General features: G+C 43.2%; 1 protein-coding gene across 1 annotated transcript in view; it reads left to right on the top strand.

Annotated features, from left to right (window-relative positions):
- The window catches only part of wapl (cohesin release factor wings apart-like), a 78,334-nt gene that overhangs the window by 15,992 nt on the left and 45,000 nt on the right, over window positions 1-17,342 (top strand). Inside the window, exons 2-7 of the mRNA XM_089582143.1 lie at window positions 1,712-1,897; window positions 4,786-6,060; window positions 11,359-11,427; window positions 14,225-14,368; window positions 14,611-14,747; window positions 16,671-16,782. Coding sequence (XP_089438269.1) covers window positions 1,721-1,897; window positions 4,786-6,060; window positions 11,359-11,427; window positions 14,225-14,368; window positions 14,611-14,747; window positions 16,671-16,782 — 1,914 coding nt within the window. The 5' untranslated portion in view covers window positions 1,712-1,720. The remainder of the gene's footprint in view (window positions 1-1,711; window positions 1,898-4,785; window positions 6,061-11,358; window positions 11,428-14,224; window positions 14,369-14,610; window positions 14,748-16,670; window positions 16,783-17,342) is intronic.

Consider the following 17,342-nt stretch of genomic DNA (forward strand, 5'->3'; position numbering starts at 1 on the left):
TTTTTCGATGTATTTTTGACTCGTTATTTCAGAAACTTGCTGTCCGAGCAATGGACAGGGTGTAAATGTACGGAGGCCGTCGGGGCCTATGTATTTTTGTCCCACAAGAAAATCAAAATCCCTACAGCCCTTAAAAAATGTTCTGCTACTTGTGTTTTGAGTGCAGGGCACCAGTGAAAGGCAGAATGACAGTGCAGATGCGGCAGTGATGGCCTTTGTGCATGCGTGTGTGATTTCATGCTTTACAGTGGCAAGGTGCCCACTCGACGTGCCTTGCCCTTTGCCACGTAGTATGAGCAGTTGCGAATAAAATTTTTCTCTGCAGCCTGTGCTATGTTGAAAACCACATTCAGTAGCCATCACCCCATTAAGTACAGAGTTCTTTGAATGTGAACAGTCGTAGTAAGAGAAGCTTTGCCACGCCATGAGGCAACATTACATGTCTCGTGCACCTCTAGGCACTTCAAACTTGCTGCAGTCTGCACTGCATTATTTTAAAGATAATGGCGACCAGAATAATCCTTTCCAAGCTTCCAAGATTGCCACTTCACTGCCCGCCACTATGTACAGAAGTAGACAATAATCTTGTTTTGTTTTTTACATTATTTCCTTTTGTTTTTCCTCACAATTCGTTATTTCGGACAACTCTCTTTATGATTACTTTGGTCAGGAGCCAAAGTGTCCATATTAACAAGGCACTACTGTACTTGCATGGCTACTTTATGAGCCCAGATTTAGAAATTGTCGAATACTTGTTCTCGCAGCATTGTGAAACTACTGTATTAATGCCTTGAGGCATTTTTTTTGTTTGAAATTTATAAAAGCGATATCCAGACTAATCTGCCTCTAATGTAATATTTCAAATTTTGATTTCGAGTATTTGGATGTTGCACAGTGCACAAGCAGGACCATGACCTGAATTGGCAACCTGGAAGAAGGGACATGCAATGTGACATGCAGTATTGGGATAATGTCGATCAAGGAAAGTAATAAAAAAATAAGCAAGCTACATTGTATGACCACTTAGATTATCAGCTCATTGTTTTCCAATTTGGTGTTGGCAACTGAAAAATGGAATTTAGTAATTGCACTCTGTGCTTTTTTGCGAAAGGCACTTAATGTTACTTGTCACTTAAGGCCTTAGTAAGTGTATAGAGTAGCTTCTCACTTCGTATTCATGCAATTTGGCATTTTGCTTATCTGTTGTTATGCCTGTATAATTAGTGCAAATGTAAGTTTCATGTTGCAATCACACCTTACTTATAGCATACTTAAAAAGTAGTAAACTTGTTCTGCTGCAGCTTGCTTGCTCATTGTGCAGTTCTTGTGATGGACAAATGTGGTTTGAATGGACTGTGGAAAATTTTATGACAGTGAATAGCAGTCTTTCAATATATATTCTGTGGTTTCATTGGTTACACTTGACAGTGAAAGAGTGGATTGTGCCATAGTTGTATGGTGCCTGGACGTATCTGCTTGCATGAATGTATAAAGGACAGCATCAAGGACCAATGGAAAGATCATTCTCTCTGCTTTTCATTTCCGTGTTGTTTTGAGCGCGGCTTCAACTGCTGTTGTGGCCAGACTTTCCTGAATTTTCAACAGAATCGGTTGCTTTTATGAGGTCTTCATTTTTATTTTTTAGCATTTTGATTTGAGGTCTGACATGTGTAGTGAGGCATGCCTCTCATAATTGATTTCACTTCTCTAGGTCCACATCATGTCGAAGTTTGGGGCAAAGACTTATAACCGTAAGCACGACTGCCGCCTGGCATCTTCGCTGGACCAAATCATTCTTGACAAGGGGGACAGCAAGACCAGCTCGGCCAAAATGTCTGTGGCAGCAGTACACCGGTGGGGCGTGACTTCATTCACATCCCTTCGCAAGGCACCTCAGGTGGGTTCTCCAGGGTTTTAGGGTGCCACATCCCCTGGCAATATACCTTATTTACTCTGCTGCTGACACACAAATATTTTTTATCTCATCGTTGAGTGCCATTTATGAGTCAGTCAGCATTGTCACTTTTCATAATGTCATCCACTGTACTTAATTACAGTTAGTTCATCAGAAGGAACAGCAGATTGCGGTTATTTTGCTACATGGTAACCAAACTATGGAATAAACTGTCGCTATAAAATCTGCTGTGTCACTTCACTTGTGTAGAAAAGAGGTCATGCTCACACATATTCAGAATAGTACAACACTACAGCATTGTTCTCCAAGTGTTTTTTTTTTTTTATCATTATTCACTTTCACTTGAACCAAATTTTTGTGTGTAATCTTATAATAGCATTTGCAAAGCACATGTTCATGATATTTTTTGTTCACTTCATTAACCCGCATACTAAGAACACGGCTTCTGAGTAGGTTTTCAAATACTGCCCACAGATATCCTTCTAAGGTTTTTTTGTTTATTGTAATAATTTTTTAGTGATAGTCTAATTATTTCATTTGAGTGAATTTCCATTTTTGCACAGGCAAAAACTGTGCCATGTAGCACCAGTGTGTGCCAGCAGATTAAAAAAGTGGTGAAAGGCTCAGTTTTGTGTTTGTATCATTATTTTACTCACTGCCAGCTTTCAAGGTCTAGCAATGAAATTGGAATAATCATTGAATTTGTAGGCAATAAATCCTGGTGTGCGAAACTGGCTCTCGGAGTACCTGATTATATTGAAAATGCCGTGAACATTGCCTATGGTGCAAGTGTGCAGCCGCAGGTTGAATTTTGAGTTAACATAGTTTATTATTACTTGTTCTAAAGAGCTCAGTGAGAGTTTTGTGGAGAATACTGCTGTTGCTCTGGAAGACCTGGGCTGTGAATTTATTTACTTAATTATTTATTTTGATGAAGCAGTGCTTAAGAAGGGAATTTGCAACATCTGCCACGCATGTGGTGAGTTTATAGGAGTGCACAATGGTGATGTTTGCTGACAAATGGCAGCACGGGTACTAAACAATTATTTCTGTACCATTTCCAAAAAAAGATGTGCGTTGGTGGGTTAAGTGTTGTGGGGTTTAAGTATCAAGGTTGATTGAATGAAAAGTACCGTATCTACTCGCATAATGATCTTACTTTAAAAAAAAAATGACGCAAATTTAGGAGTGCGATCAATTACTCAGGGCAAATTTTCTACAAAAATTTTTGAACACCGAAAACTCAAGCAAGTTGCAGGTCAGACTTCTTGCAATAGGTACTAATAATAACCTTGTCACACGGGCACGCTTAACCGCGGTTTTCGCTAATTGTGCTTACTGCTGTCCACACAGCGGGACCTGGACCGGGGTTACGCTGCTAACCGCGGTTATCGCGAACCTAGCTTGGCGATCTCGCTTTACGTCGTTAACCGACATGGCGGCAGCGTCTGTGGACGGAAGGTGCCCGTAGGCATCCGAGTGCGAAAAGCGCACGAACTGGCCCAGTTCAAGAATGTACTTTCTTTGCACTAAATCATGTTTCAAGAGCAACGCATCAAAATAGTCCGTGCGACGGCGCTTTTAAGCAGCCTTCGATCCCATCCGAAGGCGCAGCAACAGCGTTCTGCAGCAATGCCCCGCGGTGCTCAAGCTACGCATTTTACTGCCGTTACCCCGAAAAATGTCCAGTCCCTGCCGCATTGCTGAAGTAGGTGACACGTTCGCAACGCTCGCAGCACCGGATTCCGCGAGTGCGACGGCGCTCTGCTGCACTCCCTAGTCGTCGCTAGGCCTAATTTGTTTCGCATCGAAGCCACAGCGGACAGCGCTTTTGAATTGACCACCTTATGGCACTGCCATAACCTCATTGTTTCATATTAAAAGAAAGATATATGAGCGATTTCAGCGATGCCTTAGCAGTGGAGCTGGCATGCAAGCAGATCGGGTCAGCCGCGTTGCAACGGCGGCAGCTGCTACGTGGCTGCGAACATAAAACTAGCTTGCATCGCAGTTACTACTCCTACCAGGAACTCGGTACAGGTCAGCGATCCTCAAGGAGGATTCATTTTTGACATTCCTGTACCTGGAGGCTTATTATTTACGAGAACAAGAAAAGCACGGTTTTCTGACACTGGTGCCTGGGATCCGCCGTAGAAATGTTTCCTTGGCACGGTCGGCTTGCGGGTGGCGCGGCGATGTATTCGGCTGTGGAGGCAGTGCTGCCACCGGAGAGCACCGTCGGACCGCACTTTCAACACGCGCCAAATGCGCGCCAAATGTCGCGTCGTTCCGGATCACCGCGTCACTTCGTTGCACCACAACCCAGAACGGTGGCGAGCCTTGTGACAACAGCGAACCGTGATTCTAAATAACCGCAGTTAAGTTTGGTAAACGCAGTAAAGGATAACCGCGTTTAGGCTGCCCGTGATGCGTCGGAATGCGTATGCTGCGGGATGACTGCAGGCTAACCAACAGGCGGCTGTCGCTGTAACAGTGCGGGACATGAAAACAAAAATGGCGGCTGACAGAGCAAGATGGTCATCTGCACGTGGCGCTGACAGATGGCAAGTACGATCATCGTCGGCTAGACTTTTCACATGACTTATCACAGCGAAAAGTTCGGGGTGCGGTCATTACATGGGGAATCATAAAAATTGAATTCTGACAACAAAATTTAGAGGTGCGATCATTATGTGAGTAAATATGGTAACAATGCTTGTAGGTCTCACACTGGCAGTGGTGTTATTATATTGCCTTCTCCAGTAAACAATAGATTGTTTGACCTCTGTTTTTATCATTACTGATAGATGGGCAAGTGGCATTGACTCAGTTTTTATGGACAAAGTTCTTTTCTGCTTCTTATCATTTAGGCTAATGGCCAGCCTGATGGAGCAAATGATGGACCAGCACCATCGGACTTGACAGCTGTACGCTCTTCGTTTGATGATGACCCATTCAGCTTCGACAGCGACCGTGATGACAAGTCTCGCAGCACCAAAAGTGCATTTTCTCATCTGCACAGCACAGTACAGGAGACTGCTCAGACAAGCAAGCAACCACTGCCTCCAAAGCCCAAAAAGTTCTTCAAGAGCCGTAATGCCACTTGTGCATCGTCTCTGGCTTCTCAAACATCAGCACGGGCAGTGGAACAATTTGACAAATTGCGGGCATCAACCAGTTCCAACGTGCATGCAAGCAAGTCTAGGGAGAAGAATGAACCTGCGTCTAAAGTTGGCATCAGCTGGGGCCCCGACGATAATGTTGACTTTCGATGTGTAAAGCTGGAAAAAAGCAGTCGTGCAGCAGCACTCTCAAGGGATCATTCGCATTCTGTTACTGCTTCTGCAAATGCTGCACTTCCCACTGCTAGCTCGCTGACTTCTGCTTCATTGACTGTTGCTCCTTCAGCTTCTATACCTTTGACTGCTGTTCCTTTAGCTGCTTCGTCTCTGTCTGCTACCCCTTTAACTGCTGTCCCTTTGGCCACTGCTGCTTTGGCTGCTGCTCCTGTAACAGTTGCTGCACCTCCTGCCCTACAAGAACTACCTCCACCTTCCTCATCTGCGTTTGTCATTGAGGAGCCTGCTAAGGGCAGTGAGCCCTGTGATGGCAATGACAAGAGCTCATTCCGTGCACCACCAGCCATTCGAACGTACTCTCGGAAAAGGAACCTAGGTGGTTCTGTTGAGACACCGGGGATGGTGATCCCTGTGAAGAGAACTGCTTCAGCGTTGACTGTTAGTGATGCCATGGTATCTGGTTTGGTGCTGGTGGTGCCTAGTACAAACCTGGGTGTGACTTCCTGTGTGATGGGCGGTGGCGAGGCAGCAAGCTCCAGTGAGGTACCTTTTGACAACTCATCGCCTGTGAATGCCGGGAGGAGTGACAAACCACTAGCACCCTGTCAGGACTCAGATGCAGTGGCCACAGCCTCGTCACTTTCCAGCTCTCAAGACTCTGAGCCCTGTTGTGCGGTTGCTGGTGAAACCTCTCAGGCCTCTGCCACAAATTCCCAGGAGTCCCCATCTGGATCACAGAACTCAGCGCCAAGCTCACAGGAGGGTGTAACCAAGCCTTCAGAACCAAAAGCATCATCTTCGAGGTCCATATTCAAGAGCAAAAAGATATTTCAAAGCCCGAAAAAGGTAAATAGCTTTTTGTATTTTAAAGCTCACATGGATGCTGTTTTGACAATTGGCCATTGCCCAGGTCAGCAATATTAGAGCAGTAGGAGCTGCCTGTCTTTTGAGCCCACAGGACATGCAGTGCCATTGCTTTCATAGGTCTAAACAACATGCAGATGTTAACTCTTCTGCAGCATTGCACCATGATGTATTTGTGATTACCAAGCACATGCGAGACTTAAATAAGTGTGAATTGCGGCCAGTTCGTGAAACTGAATCTTGACTATTTGGTAAACTATGTTGAACCTTATTGTTACCGACTTGTATCTGTTTTTTGTCAAAGTATTATAAGTTTTGGTCAAAGGTAAAGTATAGGTCACGTTGTGCATGTGCATTTCAAGGTGAAACTTTCAAATACAACTTGCCAGCATGCATCACCATTTCATGTGACTTCACCCCTTTATATATTGCAATGTCTTGTTAGAAGTGTATATGCAGCTTCTGTTCTTGTTTTTGCATGCTTCAGGTAAAAAAATGTAATGCAGCATATACTAGCTCATGTCTTGTTCTGTGTGTGGTCAAATTGTTTAGTCAGTATGCAGCAGAATGAATATGCATGCATCATGCCAAGGCTGTCAAAGAACTTGGTTGATGAGCTTCAAGGGCAAATCTTAGCTTTTGCTGATTAAGGTCGAAATTATGAAATGGCTGATCGGCTCTTATTTTCATGTGAAGCGCTGTTTTAAAAGCACTTTTTTCTTGTTGGATGAAATGCTTTCAGCATGCATTTTGTTCAGATAGCGTGTGACTAGCAAACTTAGGTTTGGTATGCTCAAGGTTTGGTATGTTCAGTGAAAGTAAGCTACTGTGTGCTTGCTGCAGCTTTTAATGCAGACTTATCCATTCAGTTCTCTGCAGTGCATGCTCTGTTGTAAAGGTAGACGTAAATGAGTACTAATTGGCATGGGCACATACATGCCATGTGAGATATATCGAGGCGATGAGCACGGTATTGTCAACAGTGTGCAATGGTGTGTGCAGTATGTCACATGCCTCTGGTTGTACATGTCAGAAATTGCAGTGCACAAAATGCAACATTTGAAGGAACGCTGAATAGAGCTTCAAGTGTGGCTGCACAGTGCAGAATCAATCATATTACACACAATTCGAACTTTCAGGCATGCTTTGGGAATCGCATTTGTTTATGAAATGCAAAATTAGAACCCGTCTGCCTCCGTTGGCACTTGCTTGAACTACTTGTGTGGTACCATGCTTGCCCATGCAGCAGCTCATGCTGCTCATCAAGTGATTATTATTAAGCTGTGTTAAAGGTGCACTAAAGCGGAATCTGAACTCGTCTTTTTACCGCGGGAACTCTATTTACACGTTCCGAGCAGTCTTATAAACTTTGTATTATTGTCTTGTGCGGCCGATTTCAATAATTTGAATCGGATTAAACGTCCAGGCTCCCGCCCTTTTTTTTTTTAACTCGCCGCTGAAGGTAGAAGGAGTCAACTAACACATGGAGGGCCTTTCAGGCAGTCGCGTGGCGGCTTCGCTTTTGCTTTTATTTTTATTTAGGTTTCTGTGAATAAATAGATCCATTCAGAGACAACATAGCTGCAAATCAGGCACACGGAAATAAAAATATACGTGGACTCATTGTGTTCACCGATCGCTACATATCACTCCGCCGATGGCAGAGCGGCAAGCCGACACGGGACTGACTGAAAAGCACTCCACGCATTTCTTGACTCCTCTTACCATCAGCGGTGAGTTCAAAAAAAGGTGGGAGCCAGGACGTCTAACCGGATTTATATTAGGGAAATCGGCCGCACAGGACAATAGCTCAAAGTTTCTAAGGATGCTCGGAACGTGTTGATCGAATTCCCGCAGTAAAAAGACGAGTTGAGATTCCTCTTTAGTGCACCTTTAAGGGGAGATGTGAGTTTTAAAATTCTTATTACTAGAGATTTAGGTGTGTATGTGCATTTTTTGTTTTGAAGAATATAATTAGTTTCAGTGTATCTCGGCTAGTTCTCGTATTATGAAAAATAAGTAAAGCATAATTAGGTATTATAGGTAATTAAGACACTTTCCCTCAATATTTTTTGTTTCCAATTGAAGTGGACCTGTAGCCAAAGACCTGCCATGCAGAGCTATGCTATTTATATTGTTATTGAGATGCATCGTAGTATATCTTGTATTACATCCACCGCTTTGGATGAGAGTGGCTGCTCTGGCGGACGCTCTCCAAGTTCAGTTACACTACGTATAAATACCCCCAAAAGCAGAAGATTGGAGAGCCGTGTCCGCAGATCAGTTGGTAGAGCACTGGATTCTCATTTCGAAGGTTGTTGGTTTGGATCCTACAAGCATGTGGTTGTTTTTTCTTGTGCTTTCTAATCAATTATCTTTAAGTGATAAAATAAGTACACTATTAATCTCCCATTGATCAACACCACAAATTTTAAAAAATCCCCTATGCTCCTTTGTTTCGGTGACTGTAGGCTTCTCTCATGTATCTGCTTTGAAGATGCGCATGTCCCTAGGAATTCAAAAAAAAAAAAATTAACTGGAGATCATACAACTTCATGCGACAAATATGACACAGCATCGAGTTTTAGCTTCTTGTGTTGCTGCAGTTCGGAGGGATGTTGTTCCTTGTATTGGAGTTGGCGCCCAAGCCATTGCTGTTGCAGTTGCCGAGGGCGATGGACTGCTGCTACGGCGGCTTTGCTATTGCCAGACGAGGAAGAAGGAATGGGAGTCGACATCACACACCTCCAAATGCTTCAAAATCGAGAGGAGAACTGAGCTGGCATGAGGCTAGAGGCTATGACATACACAGTGCACAATTATCACATGCTCTTCCCCCCCCCCCCCCCCCCCCTTTGTGGGCTGTTATCTACCATTTTACTGAAGGCAAGATGTGGAGGAGGAAAATATATGCTCTAATCCCTTGCATTGGACATCAACAGCCATTTCATTTTCGTCCGGTCCATTGTTTCCAGTCTCAAGTGGGCTGTGCAAGCTTGCTTTATGCATTGCAGAGCAGCCTTTTTCGTCAGACTTTTGCCGTTTTAATATTTATATCCCTTTATCAATGCCGTTCACGGTTGTAAGGGCATCAGGACAGCACTGCATGATCGTGTACTGCGCAAATAATCAAAGAAATTGGAAGCGGATCGCCGAGAGTACATTCTGGAAAGATGCAAAGACAGTCTCAATACGGTTGCAAGATGTTTCTGTTACACTGCTTTCCCGCTGACCTGGAATTAAATTGCCTGTAGACGTCTAGTGTAAATGGGAAAGTCTCTGAACCAATTACGAACTCTCAGTCGATTTCTCGCATGGCAGGCACACGGAAGAAAGTTCGGTACCGATGTGGAACCTGGGATACAAACACAGGACAAGTTATTTTTCTACTTTTATCCCATCGGTAGTTGTTTAACAAGTTCTTTTCTTTACCGTGACATTACTGAGACCATGTTGTAATAGCGATGGTAAATTCACCAATGTTGCCCATAATTAGGTACCGACCTATATTCGTGACCAAAGAACCTCGACTATATTCGGGACGCAGGTCTTCATCATCATCATGCGGGTGCACACAGTGAATTGCTGTGTGTACCCGCATTGCTCTTTCACTCATTTCTGTGGTCTTATCGTGGTAGACAGCTTAGGAAGCAGTATATTTTGGCGTTCTGGGCAGGAGCGGTGATAGTAAAGCACGAAAGGTTTTGGAGGCGTACCACATAAGAAAAAGAGGAAAAAGTTGTGTCAGCGATACATCTCTGAACCTTTTTAAAGCTGAGATTTCATATCTTGAACGGTTCTGTCGATTGCACATCGGGTTTCTTTCTGCGCATGCCTAGCTTTCTGTATATTTGCTCGCTTTTCAGATATTAAAGTCAGATGAAGTGTGCACTTGTCCTACGTCGTATGTGCATGTTTTTCAAAAGATATGGGTCGACTTATATTCGAATAATTTTTTTTTTATTTCTCGGTGAACCCAATGTATAGGGGTCGACCTATATGCGAGTAAATACGGTAGTATTTTTGGTGGTGCAGCTTATCTTGCTGTCATGCATACTACCAGTCAGCCATTGAGTTTCCTTGATCATGGCTCCTGTCTCTGATGATCACTGTTAAGCCTTGTGTTCTTTCTGGTGTGGCATCCCATTTCAGATGCTATGCCTGTTGAGCATGCATGCGGTGCTTGCATTCTACTGCCTTCCATTCTTCTTGCTACTGCTGCTCCACTTCGTTCTTGGCTGCCCACTCCCATATTTGTGTTACTTTCTGAACCTCACATTCCAGTTGCCACAATTTTGGTAGTGCCTTATGCACCCAATGTGTAGATCCTGCATCTCCTTGTAGGGTACAATCTCTACTCCATCAGCCACATTCATCACCTCATGTCAACTGCTGCATCGCTTCATATTGGCATGTGTTATTGGGAATAAAATGTGGATTCAGCCATAGCAATACAACTCTTCTCGCGGCAAACCTCGAAGATATGTTGTGAAAGTTTCCATACCAACCCAAAACCAAACTTGCACTTGCATTGAATTTATTAGAGTGAAAAACACAATATTGAAATTATTTAATCTACACACATAGGGTAGCATCGCAGTCCAGCCACAGATTTCAAGGCAGAATCCACATTTTTAGCCCAGTGCTAGCCAAGCGAAGTGCGAAACGTCATCTTCCAGTAGTCACGTGGTTGAAGTGCTGTTTTAAAGAACTCACATAGACGGTGGCGCCACTTTTTCCTCTAAGTAATTTTGTGGAACTCTTGTGGTCCAGACTTGGCCATAATGCAGCAAGAGCAGTTTCCTCCTCTCAACCCTCTAGTCTGGTCCTACTTTGTGGTTGTGTTTTTAATGCCTGTGTTAAAAACTAAGCAAATGCGGAGTCATTTGGCAGTGCACATCGATGCTATTACCTATTGAATCCCAGGTATCCGGGATTGTGTCACAATTGATTCATTGGAATATATGAAGTTGTAAAGGCGACCTTGACCACAGATGAGCAATGCTGACTAAACTTTGAGGAAAAAAATAATGCCTTGTGTTTTCTAAGGGCTAAAAAAAAGGATCAGGATTGTTGGTATGTTAGACTGTATATGTGTGGGACGTGCTGAATCTCTATAGTGGGGCACCTTGTGTTTACACGGTGGGGTTTATTTTGGTCAGAGCAGATTATTATCACCTTTTTTGAATAAGAAGAAGGAATAGGAAGGTTTCAAAATACAAAAAAAAAATTTCTTGTGTAATGTTGAACAGGTTCACATATTTTTTTTCTGTTGCGCAGCCTAAAGCCGTTTACAAGATGCGGCACTGGCAGACCCCGGATGCTGATGAAGAGCTTGAGCACACAGAGGTAAGTAGTCCTGGCTTTTGCATCGTTTGTATGTTTTCCATTATGTATTCATTATTTCTGTGGGATCTTTGCAATCAGGTCCGTGTAATATGAAATGCAAACACATGACTTTTAGGCAATTAATGGTTACTCTCTCTCTTTTTTTTTTTTTTTCAGGTAGTGAACTTTAAAATGAACGGTCACTGTCGTATTTTTTTTTTTTCCTTGTTTTGATATCTGTCATTGAGTGTGAACTGAAAATTGCCCTTTATATTGTTTGTGCCTGCATATGTCACAGTGTCCCTAGCCAAATGGGAATCTTAGTGCTTTAAAGCATCAAGTTGTCTAGAAGTGCTGTGGCATGTGTGTTTCTTTCTTGCTTTAGATTGTTTCTGATTGGTCTGTGATGCTGACATCAGTGTGCAGATTTCAGTGAGCATCAGTCTGATATGTGTAGGTTAGTGTTTTAGTAACTATAACATCTGGTACTAATAGTGCTATAGTTTCTTCTGTTACATAGTGTGCTAGGGAAAAAAAACGCTAGGTTTTATAAAAAAAAACATGAAGTAAAAATGTCACAAAGTATTTAATTTTAATGCATTAACTCTAAGTGCCGCTTGTAATAATCTATACTAATAACAATTAGTACGGCATATGCTTATTTGTGTGCAGAAATCCATTCATTTACAAGAGCGGGACAGCTGCATCAATTCGACCACTTTGATATAGACGTTATTTTCTGCATCATGCCACACCCAGAGTTTTAAATTGGCTGAAACTGTGCAGTGATGTGTTAAAGGCTGGGTGGGGCCGATACAAGTTTTAGCCGAGTATGTTGCTGCTGTCTGGTTGTTGCCCTGAAGAATGCAACAAGTTGTTCTCACATTAAATGGTTTAAACTTGACCCCCCCCCCCTGTTTTTGTCAGGCCCTATGTCTAATCTGACAATCTGACACACAACAGTTTTCTTTCTGCCATTGCACGCTCAATCTAGATAGTATGAGAAAAAGGCAGAAACGGGAGAAAAGTATATGGGATTTCAGTATGAATGAAGTACAGCAATGTGCAGGGTGTACTAACCACACACTGCAAAAAATGGAAGCCTTTTATAGATTTCTACTATGCAATGGAAACATAGCGCATAATTATAACATCCCTGTGTAGCTGCACAGCAGTGCGAGAAACATGGCCCACTAAGAAGAGCACACTATAGCTTTGATGGTGCGGCAGCAGCGGCTGCCATCTCCTCAGCTGGCCTGGCAGCATCAATACTCATGGAGGGAAGGAAGGTGGGGGAAAGAGGCAGTCACTTTTTTCATGCCCCCTCCTTCGGTCTACCCAGCCAATGTTGCCCTGACAAATGGACTCAGTCTTTGCCTGGCTTTCCAGCTGAGAGTGTATGTGCCATGCATTGCCCAGAATTGTGATTAAAGAGTGGTACAGGGCGGCGGGAGGAGCGTTCATTTTGCAGTGTGACCTGCGGTGACGCCTGAAGCAGCAGCTTTTGGTGACAGTTACTTACCATTGAAAACTGCTGATATAAAAAAAGAAGGATATTTTTCTCTGATATAAGTGAGAATAGGTTAGTAGCTTAAACCAAATGCAGTGGACTGTGCTTGGCACAGCCTCACATAGGAGCAGTGTCTCTGCTGTTTTATCTGCATTGCTTCCCCTTTTGCAAGACATGCTGTATGAAGATTATGATAACATGCCATTGTTGGTGCTGTATTATGCAGGAAATCAGATGCATATAGAAATCTATGAGGAAACTAGGTAGAATGTTTTTTTTTTGTCATCCTGTCTAGTTTTCATAATCTTCACCCCCCTCTTGTGTACTACTTTCATTGTTTTAGTGGTTCAACACATAAGGCCGAAGCCGCCGCGGTGGCTCAGCGGCTATGGTGCTCGGCTGCTGACCCAAAGGACGCGGGTTCGATCCCGGCCGCGGCGGCTGGAATTTCTTTGGAGGAGAAATTCTAGAGGCCCGTGTACTGTGCGATGTCAGTGCACGTTAAAGAACCCCAGGTGGTCGAAATTTCCGGAGCCCTCCACTACGGCGTCTCTCATAGCCTTAGTCGCTTTGAGACGTTAAACCCCATAAACCAAACCAAACCATAAGGCCGAAAACTTTAGAAACTAACTAAAAACTGTAAATATGAGCACCAAAATGAGTAGATAGAGGTGATTTTACAATTAAAGCTAATATTAAATTCATGTACTTCTATATGATGGGAGATTTAAGGTTTGTGAAAAGTGTAGGTGTACAGCTGGCCAGATCTTTAGCTAGCGTGCACGATGGCCGCTTTTTCTACGCTCCTGTGCTTTGCGACTTACACTTGCGGAAAGCTCAGTATTAAGCATGGGCTTAGTGAGCCTGTGCTTAGATTTGATATTTTCGCAAGTTTTCTGTCATGAGCTGCAGGAGCACGGAAAGCACGGCCATCACGTACACCAGCTAAATAAAGATTTTGTCCAGCTGTACGTGCCAATATGTTATGTAGCCAAAGCATCAGGAAATGGGATGAATTTCTTGTATCATGCTAATGGCATTCTTTAGTTTTTAGTGATTGATCAGTTTAGCTCATATTTATTTGTGCATTTCATACACAAGAAGTGCAGGAAGTAGGTTAAGAATTCTCGGCAGAAAATAGCTGCCTAGGGTCCCTGAGCCCCAGCAAGTTTACAGCAAACAGTGCATAGCAAGAGGTGATTGTAAACGCAAGTGCTAAAATAATTTGTGCATAAATGAACAACATTGCAAACAAATATGGAAACAACCATATGTCTGTTTTTTTTTTGTTTGTTTTTTTTTTTGCAGGCTGCACAAGATCAGAACAAGCATGCTGATGAATTTGACGATGAGTGGTTTGATGACAGTACCCTGACCAAGGAAGTACGCCATCCTTCACAGCCTTGGAAAGACACTGTAACATCAGTAAAGTGTCCTCGCAAGGCACGTGAGGTAAGCCCCCCTGTGAAGTTATTTTAGGTACAAATTGCTCTGACGTGGGGCAAGTGACTGTGTGTGGAGGAAGGGATCTCCTCTAATGCATGTTGTTGCAGGAGTTCAGAGTGCTGGCAAAAAAATTTAAGCATTTGTTGCGTGAGATCACAGAAATGTTTATGGGATGACTTTATATGCCTGCTGCCTTGCCACTTGAATGACTTTTAAAATTGTGATTTGTTTCCTTTTTCTTTTTCTAGCTGTATACCGTAGTCCACAATGTGAAAAAGGCATATCAGTGCCATGAATCTGGAGAAACACAGGAGTTCAACGATGACATTGACTACTTGCTGGAGGGAGTGCAGCCTAGCAACCCGATAGCAGCTAGGTGTCTCAGGTGAGCCATGTGAAAAATTACTAATGTGGTAGTGGGTTGCCGCCGCGGTGGCTCAGTGGTTATGGCGCTCGGCTGCTGGCCCGAAAGATGCGGGTGCGATCCCAGCCGCGGTGGTCGAATTTCGGTGGAGGCGAAATTCTAGAGGCCTGTGTACTGTGCGATGTCAGGGCACGTTAAAGAACCCCAGGTGATCGAAATATCGGGAGCCCTTCGCTACGGCGTCTCTCATGGCCTGAGTCGCTTTGGGACATTAAACCCCACAAACCAAACCAAACCTTAACCTTAACAGAAGTTCTGTTCATAATAAATTACCTGGTAGCACGAGCTTTAAGTGATCACTTAAAGCAAGACCATTAAAGGGCCCTGAAAATTATATACCCTGGCTGTGAGGCATTGTTCAAGAAATATGTTCCTGCAAAAAAATTTCATGTAAAGACTCATAATAGCAAAGTTACAGCTGTCTCACTTTATTCATGCCCTCTCTAAGACAGTTTCATTCGTGTGTTGGGGTGACTAGCCTCTGCAAAGTGAAGAGCCTCTCCCTTCTAGGAAGAGGCATGATGCTACATGTGAGTCTATGCTCTGTGCCTAATCTGTGTCCTGGCAGGTGTGCGCTGACACCTGCTGCCTCCTGGATGGGGCAGATCACAGTAAAGTGTCAGGTGTCAGGCTGTGCTTTAACGCAATTGTCACAACGGAGTTGTTGAGTGTGGTAATGTGCTGCTTGCAGGGACTGTGTGATCAAGTTCGTAATAAAACTGACTCGTAGGCAAACAAAGTAAAAATGCAGCATTGCACACGGGCCTCAAAGAAATGCAAAGGGGCTAGAAAGTGAACTTAGTTTTTGCTTCGCCCTTGATGAGGATTATTAGGCAGTGAAATTCTCTGCATCATTTGCGTAGCGCATATGCACCCTGTTCACCAGTGGTGAAAGAAAGGAGATTGCCGTGTCGAGAGGAAGCGAGAGTGGACTTTTGTTTCAGTTTTCACCATCTTTGGCGCTGTATGTGACTATAATGCTTTACAAAGACAACTGTAACCATGCAGTCCGTATGCTGAACTTGTTATTTTTCTTTTATCAGCCTGCAGGGGCCCTTTATATGTAGGTCCCTTCATTTTTTGTTGTTTTTTTCTTCGCACTTCTGGGGGTAAATATCTAGGGATATTTTTCATCCTTGAATTCAGATGCAAATCAGGTAATTCAAAAAAAATTTTCGTAGTTCATATTTTTTTAGGGTCATTTATTGCAGCCGAAGACAGTTTACTGAAATAGTTAATTTTCCTGTTAGACATAGTGACTTTTTTTTTTTTGCTCATTATTTTATGAACAACATGGAAATCGCAGGTTCCATGGAAGATTTTTTTTCCTAATCAATTACAAGTGTTTCAAGTAATTACAAGTTACAAGCTTATGTAACCAATCTCACTGCAGAGCACTGCCGCATTTGGGCCAAGACCCGCCTGGCTTTATTTGTACAGTGCAAAAGCATTCAACACAACCACGGCCATTATGAGCACACAAGGTCTTTAGATCAGGGTGTCGTTAGTGTGGGTAGCACTTAACACAGTGATTCCGATAAAAGATCTTATCAATAGCCTTGTCACAGCCTCTCACTTCAAAATCGCCCTTTTCGAACCTATCCTCAAATTTGTCTGCCTCATGAAAATGAGTGTTAAAAGAATATAGGGGTTGTGCTTGGAAGAAAAAAAAAAAAATGTATCATAGACATGAAGGAAAAATTGTGCATGTTTGCCTAGATTTTAGCTTGTAGTGATTACTACATTGCGTAGTTTGCATGCATGTTCTACAGTAGTTTTCCACAGACTTCATTTCATAGCTTCCATTGCTGTTGCACTGTAAACTTGTCATGCCTTTGGCTGCATTTTTTTTTTTAATTCCTTGTGTGGTTGCTCTTTGTGCAGTGTCGTTGGCTTGGCTTCTAAGTGCATGGTCCCAGCATTCCGGATGCATCTACGAGCTCATGGAATCATGTACAAGTTCTTCAGTGCCTTAACTGATGCTCCTTCTGACCCAGTGAGTTTCCTCTTCATTATTATGTTTGTGTGTTGGTTTTTATTCACACTCTGTTTCTTTGTTGTTTTGCTTGTACCTGCAGCAAGCTCTGGTTTTAATATAAGCTGCAATTTCGCTAGTAATCATTGAGACAGTGCATGAAATGGAAATTTTAGCTTTTGGATGCACGGACGCAAGTGTACAAGCACACATTTAGGTCAAATGCAGTATATGCTGAACTGTGTACAGCTAGAATGCTGTGGTAAAGGTGGGGTTTCTTGAAAAGGGCAGCCAGAAGCTTACGTGCAAGGAGAGGAGAGCGTCACACCCCTGTGCTCTGCCTGGCTTCTGGTCGCTCAAAGCTCAAGTAGTTCACTGTAGCACCAGCAACACTTTCCTAGTTGTGAAATTCCGCTTTGTGGGGCAGCATGCTTTCAGTCTTTTTTTTTTTTTCTTATCTAATTTATTTTCTGAAATACTGTGCTGGTAGTCAGAGTTTGAGTATATTCCATTCGAAAGGAAACAGCACTTTCATGACATTTTGATTTGGCCGGAAAAATGAAGGGGGGACGAGGGTCTTA

The sequence above is a fragment of the Amblyomma mixtum genome, chromosome 3 (genome assembly GCF_055824585.1).
Source record: "Amblyomma mixtum isolate Tamu chromosome 3, ASM5582458v1, whole genome shotgun sequence".
NCBI classification, from domain to species: Eukaryota; Metazoa; Arthropoda; class Arachnida; order Ixodida; family Ixodidae; genus Amblyomma; species Amblyomma mixtum.